General features: G+C 38.8%; 1 protein-coding gene across 1 annotated transcript in view; it reads left to right on the top strand.

The window, feature by feature from the left end:
• LOC137651767 (uncharacterized) overlaps window positions 1-1488 on the top strand; it is a 1599-nt gene extending 111 nt beyond the window's left edge. The window contains exons 2-4 of the mRNA XM_068384988.1: window positions 477-587; window positions 779-983; window positions 1228-1488. Of these exons, the coding sequence (XP_068241089.1) occupies window positions 477-587; window positions 779-983; window positions 1228-1488 (577 nt within the window). The remainder of the gene's footprint in view (window positions 1-476; window positions 588-778; window positions 984-1227) is intronic.
• Window positions 1489-5000: the final 3512 nt, after the last annotated feature.

A 5000-nucleotide genomic window follows, 5' to 3' on the forward strand; every position in this document is an offset into this window, starting at 1 on the left:
AAGGGAAATAAGGCAAAAGAACTAGGCGAAGACTGTAAATTTCATTACAGTGGAAGGAGTATGGAAGGAAGAAAGGGTGTAAGAATAATATTATCGAAAGATTTGAAGGAAAGCTTGATTGGAGTGAATATGAAAAATGACAGAATTATGAATTTAAAGCTGGGACTTGGAGCAACGATAGTCAATGTGGTTTGTGCCTATACGCCATAAACTGGATGTACAGAGGAGGAGAAGGAGACATTCTGGAAGGAGATGGACCAGAAGCTTAGAATGATAAGGGAAAGGGTAATTATAGGAGGAGATCTGAATGGCCACTTGGGAATTAGTAGGGAAGGGATGAAGAGAGTGCATGGAGGTTGGGGTGTAGGCGAGGGAAATGATGGTGGAGAAAGAGTGATTGATTTTGCAGTGGCTTTTAACCTACCAATGATCAACACCTTCTTTGAGAAAATGATTAATAGACTGATTACTTACAGCAGCGGTGGCATGGAGAGCCAGACAGATTTGCTGTTGTGTAAGAGAGACCATCTGACAGAGGTTAGAAATTGCAAGGAGATAAATGGGGAGAGTATAGCAGAGCAACACAGGTTAGTGGTAATTGATTGCATACTAAGGAATTGTAGGAGAAATAAAAAGACAAGAATGGACCCCAAGATTAAGCGGTGGAAATTGAAAGAGGCAGAACTGAGAGTCTTGTTTAAGGGAAGAGTGCTGGAAGCAGTAAGGTTATATGAGGATATAAAGAACGGTGGATCAAGAATATTAAAGTGATTCTAAGGATCGGTGGGGAAGTACTTGGAAAGTCATCAGGAAGAAGACCGCTAAATGATGAAGAATCTTGGTGGTGGAATGATGAGGTGCAAGAACGGGTAAAAACCAAGAAAGAAACTAAGAAGAAGGCAGATCTATCAAGAAAAGAGCAGGATAAAGAAAACTATAAGCAGGCAAAGAAAGAAGCAAAAAGAGCAGTAGCAAAGGCGAAGGCAAAGACATTAAATGAAGTGTATAGATAGGTGGAAACACCAGAAGGAGAGAAAAAAAAAATTACGAATTGCTAAGGCCCGAGATGCTGCATCTAAACACCTGATGCAGATAGGGCAAATAAAAGATAGCAATGGTATAGTTCTAGCAGAAGAGAATTAAATTTAAAGAAGGTGAGAAACTTTTTTTGATGGACGATTGAATAAAAAGAACCTAGGAACCGCATTTGAAATTGGACTCCCGAAGGAGGCAGTTAACAAAGGAGTGACTAGAAGAGAAGTAGAACAAGCAGTAAAGAAGATGAAAAATAGTAAAGCTTCAGGACCGGATAATATACCAGTAGAAGTATGGAAGAGTCTTGGAGAGGAAGGCATCGATATCTTGTGGGATCCGATGCAAAAGATCTTCAATCAGGAAAAGATGCTAGAGGAATGGAGAGGAAGCGTAATCATCTCCATCTGTAAGGGAAGGGACACATCCAGGAATGTGGCAACTACAGAGGCATAAAGTTGATAAGCCATACTATGAAGATATGGGAGAAGATCATTGAGAAGAGACTCAGAGATGAAACAACAAATGGTGAGGAACAATTTGGATTCATGCTTGGAAGAGGGACTGTAGATGCAATATTTGCTTTGAGGCAGATGATAGAAAAACATTGGGAGAAACAGAAAGGGTTACATATGGTTCTTATTGACATGAAGAAGCATACGATCTAGTTCCACGTCAGGAGTTGTGGAGATGTATGAGAGGAAAGGGAGTCCCTGAGAAATATGTAAGAATCACCCAAGATATGTATGAGAGGGCAGAACCGAATATTAAGAGCAGTATAGGTCTAACAGAAAGTTTCCCAGTAAATATGGGTATTAGAGATCAGCCTCCTTGGTGTATGCTTTTTGTTGATGATGTTATACTATGTAGCACTAGGCAAGAGGTAGTAGAAGAAAAAATGGAGGAGTGGAGAAGATAAATGGAAAATAGAGGATTGAAGATCAGCAGGGAAAAGAAAGAGTATTTGAGATAAAAAAAATGGGGAGAATGGGGAAGTTATTTTATAAGAAAGAGATTAAAAAGAGTTTAAAATTTCAAGTATCTAGGATCAACAGTCGCAGAAGATGGTGATCTGGGGGCAGAAATAAACCACAGAATACAAGCAGGATAGAATAATTGGAAAAAAAAAAGTGTGTGGAGTACTATGCTTCAGGAACATAGGTGTTAATTCGAAAGGTAAAGTACACAGGACAGTTGCAAGACCGTCAATGATATATGGAGCAGAAACGTGGGCAATAAAGAAGACAGAAGAGAAGAAGCTGGATGTGGCAGCGATGAGAATGTTGAGATGGATGTGTGGGGTGACAAGAAGAGATAAGATACAGAATGAGGTAATTTGGGATACCACAGGAGTTAGAGAACTATCAGATAAGATCCAAGAAAGTAGACTGAGGTGGTATGGTCATGTCATGAGAAGATATGAACAGTATATTGGGAGGAGAGTAATGGAAATGGAGGTACAGGGAACGAGAAGGAGAGGAAGACCAGAGCAAAGGTGGATGGACTGTATCAAGGATGACCTTCGATCAAAGGGATTAACCGGTGATGAAGTGTTGGGCAGAGGTAGATGGACAACACTACCTAGAAACATCGACCCCACATAAAAGTGGGAAACGATGCAGACAAAGAAGAAGAAAACTATATTATTATTGGTCAAACATTTTGAAATCATGACAGAGTAAAACCCTAACATTTTTTTGGTTATAATGATGTGCTGTGACAGTTTGGGTTGAATATTTTGGTTATCTTCTTCCTAGAAACTTATAAGAATTTGATAAAATTTGCTGTAATTTCATCAAAATTCTTGGAGAGTAAGTGTAAGAAAACGTAAGATTTTCATTCTTGGGCGAGACCAGTTTTAAGTAAGACATTGCCTCTTTAATAGAACACATAAAGCGTAACCATTGTTATTACAATACTTTTTGTAAGTATAAAGTTAATAAAACGAACAGTCGTTCTTAATATGTGTTATTTGCAAGAAGACTTAATATACAGAATTTGTTTTATTTTGTATATCTATTTGGTTATAAAGTTATAACATAAATCCCAAAGTGTAAACCTAATATATTCAAGATACATTGGCTGAGACCTGAGTGTTTTAAACATCATTAGAAGCCTTTAGCGTTTTATAGTAAAGTCTCCTTGACTTTAAACACGACCACTCAGGGAATGCTGTAATGATATTAGGCCGTTATTTATCGTTTGTTCTGTTTAAACAGTAATTTATAGTAGGTGTTATAATATTGATAAGTAAAAATAAAACCCATATATTTTTCCAAGAATGCCAGCTTCGAGAATAAATTCATCTAGTGTTTGGTTAAAGATATCATTATCTTAATTACTGTCACTAGGACTTAAGGGACAAACCGAGCATCGATGAAAGTCCCTGTTTATGGAGTATATCATCATGAGACGTCTTATGTCACTGTTTTCTTATATGGCGCAGCATCTGGTCCAAACTGCATCAGAAAATCCATTGCAGTTTCAAAGTGTAGCTGGGCAATGAACGAACTACCGGGTCAAGACAAATATTCAGAAGCACAAAAATTCAGACCTCTCAAGAACACCATAAGACCTATAGCCACATACGGCTGTGAAACCTGGAGGCTAACGAAGGAACTGGAAACGATGTTGGTGGTTTCTGAGAGCAGCATATTGAGGCGAATATGAGGACCAGTCTGAGATGCAAAGAGTTGCGAATGGAGCAGGCACAGCATGGAACTGAGAGAGGTATTTTGCTACTATTCTAATGTTATTTATTTGATTATCACGTCCGTCAAAGTTTACCCCTAGCAGATCTACATCATCTGTATTTGGCATCGTAGCATATATTACCCCATGGTCATCTTGACTTCACCCTCCTCTCATAGTGTCTGCCTCCTCACTTATTCCAGCGTAATATTGAAAAGAAGACAGGATAATGGACATCCTTACATCAGTCCAGTCTTATGTTGAAATGGTCAACAAGGTCACCTCTCACCCTCACTCAGCATCTTGTGTTGTTGTATCATATCTGAATTGGTCGAAGTAGCTTTTATGGGGTACAAAATGTCTAACACTCTAACCATATTCACTTGATGAGCATTCACCCTTCTACTTCTCTATACAATAAATCCCATTCAAAGGTTACTGAACTTAACTTCAACATATACTTTGATTATAAAATAAACAACTTCATCGCGAGTCCCCAACATTTAACGATAATACTACAAACAGAGTGAGACAATTTTCCAAGAGTTCCTGCATCGAGAATAAATTCACCTAGTGTTTGGTCAAAGATGTCCTAATCTTAATTACTGTCATTAGGACTTTTGGGACAAATCGAGCATCGATGAAAATCCCTGTTTATGGAATGTGTCATCACGAGATGACTTATGCCACGGTTATTTTATATGGCACATCATCTGGTTCAAACTGCATCAGAAAATTTGTTTCAGCTCTCAAGACCATCATAAGAGCTATAGCCACATACAGCTCAGTTGTGAAACCTGGACGCTAACGAAGGATCTGGAAACAATACGCTAACGAAGGATCTGGAAACAATACTGCTGGTTTTTGAGAGCAGCATATTAAGGCGAACATGTGGACCGGTCCAAGATGCAAAGAGTTGCAAATGGAGGAGAATTCACAGCAGGGAAATGATAGAGGTATTTTGTTGCTATTCTAATGTTATTTATTTGATTATTACGTCTGGAAAAGTTCTCCCCTAGCAGATCTACATCACCAGCATATTGCATCGTGTCATATATTACCCCATGGTCATCCTGACTTCACCCTCCAGTCCGAAATGCGCAGAGTTGCGAATGGATGAGAGGGCACATCATGAAATCGGGAGAGGTATCAAGGCTACCAATTATAGCAAATCTTATAAGATCACAAAGGCTTAGGTGGGCTGGTCACGTTGCGAGAATTGTTTCATATAGTTTGGTTGGAGAGAAAATCTGTAGGTAAACCGTGCATGAGATGGT

This window comes from Palaemon carinicauda, chromosome 13, assembly GCF_036898095.1.
Source record: "Palaemon carinicauda isolate YSFRI2023 chromosome 13, ASM3689809v2, whole genome shotgun sequence".
Lineage (NCBI taxonomy): Eukaryota > Metazoa > Arthropoda > Malacostraca > Decapoda > Palaemonidae > Palaemon > Palaemon carinicauda.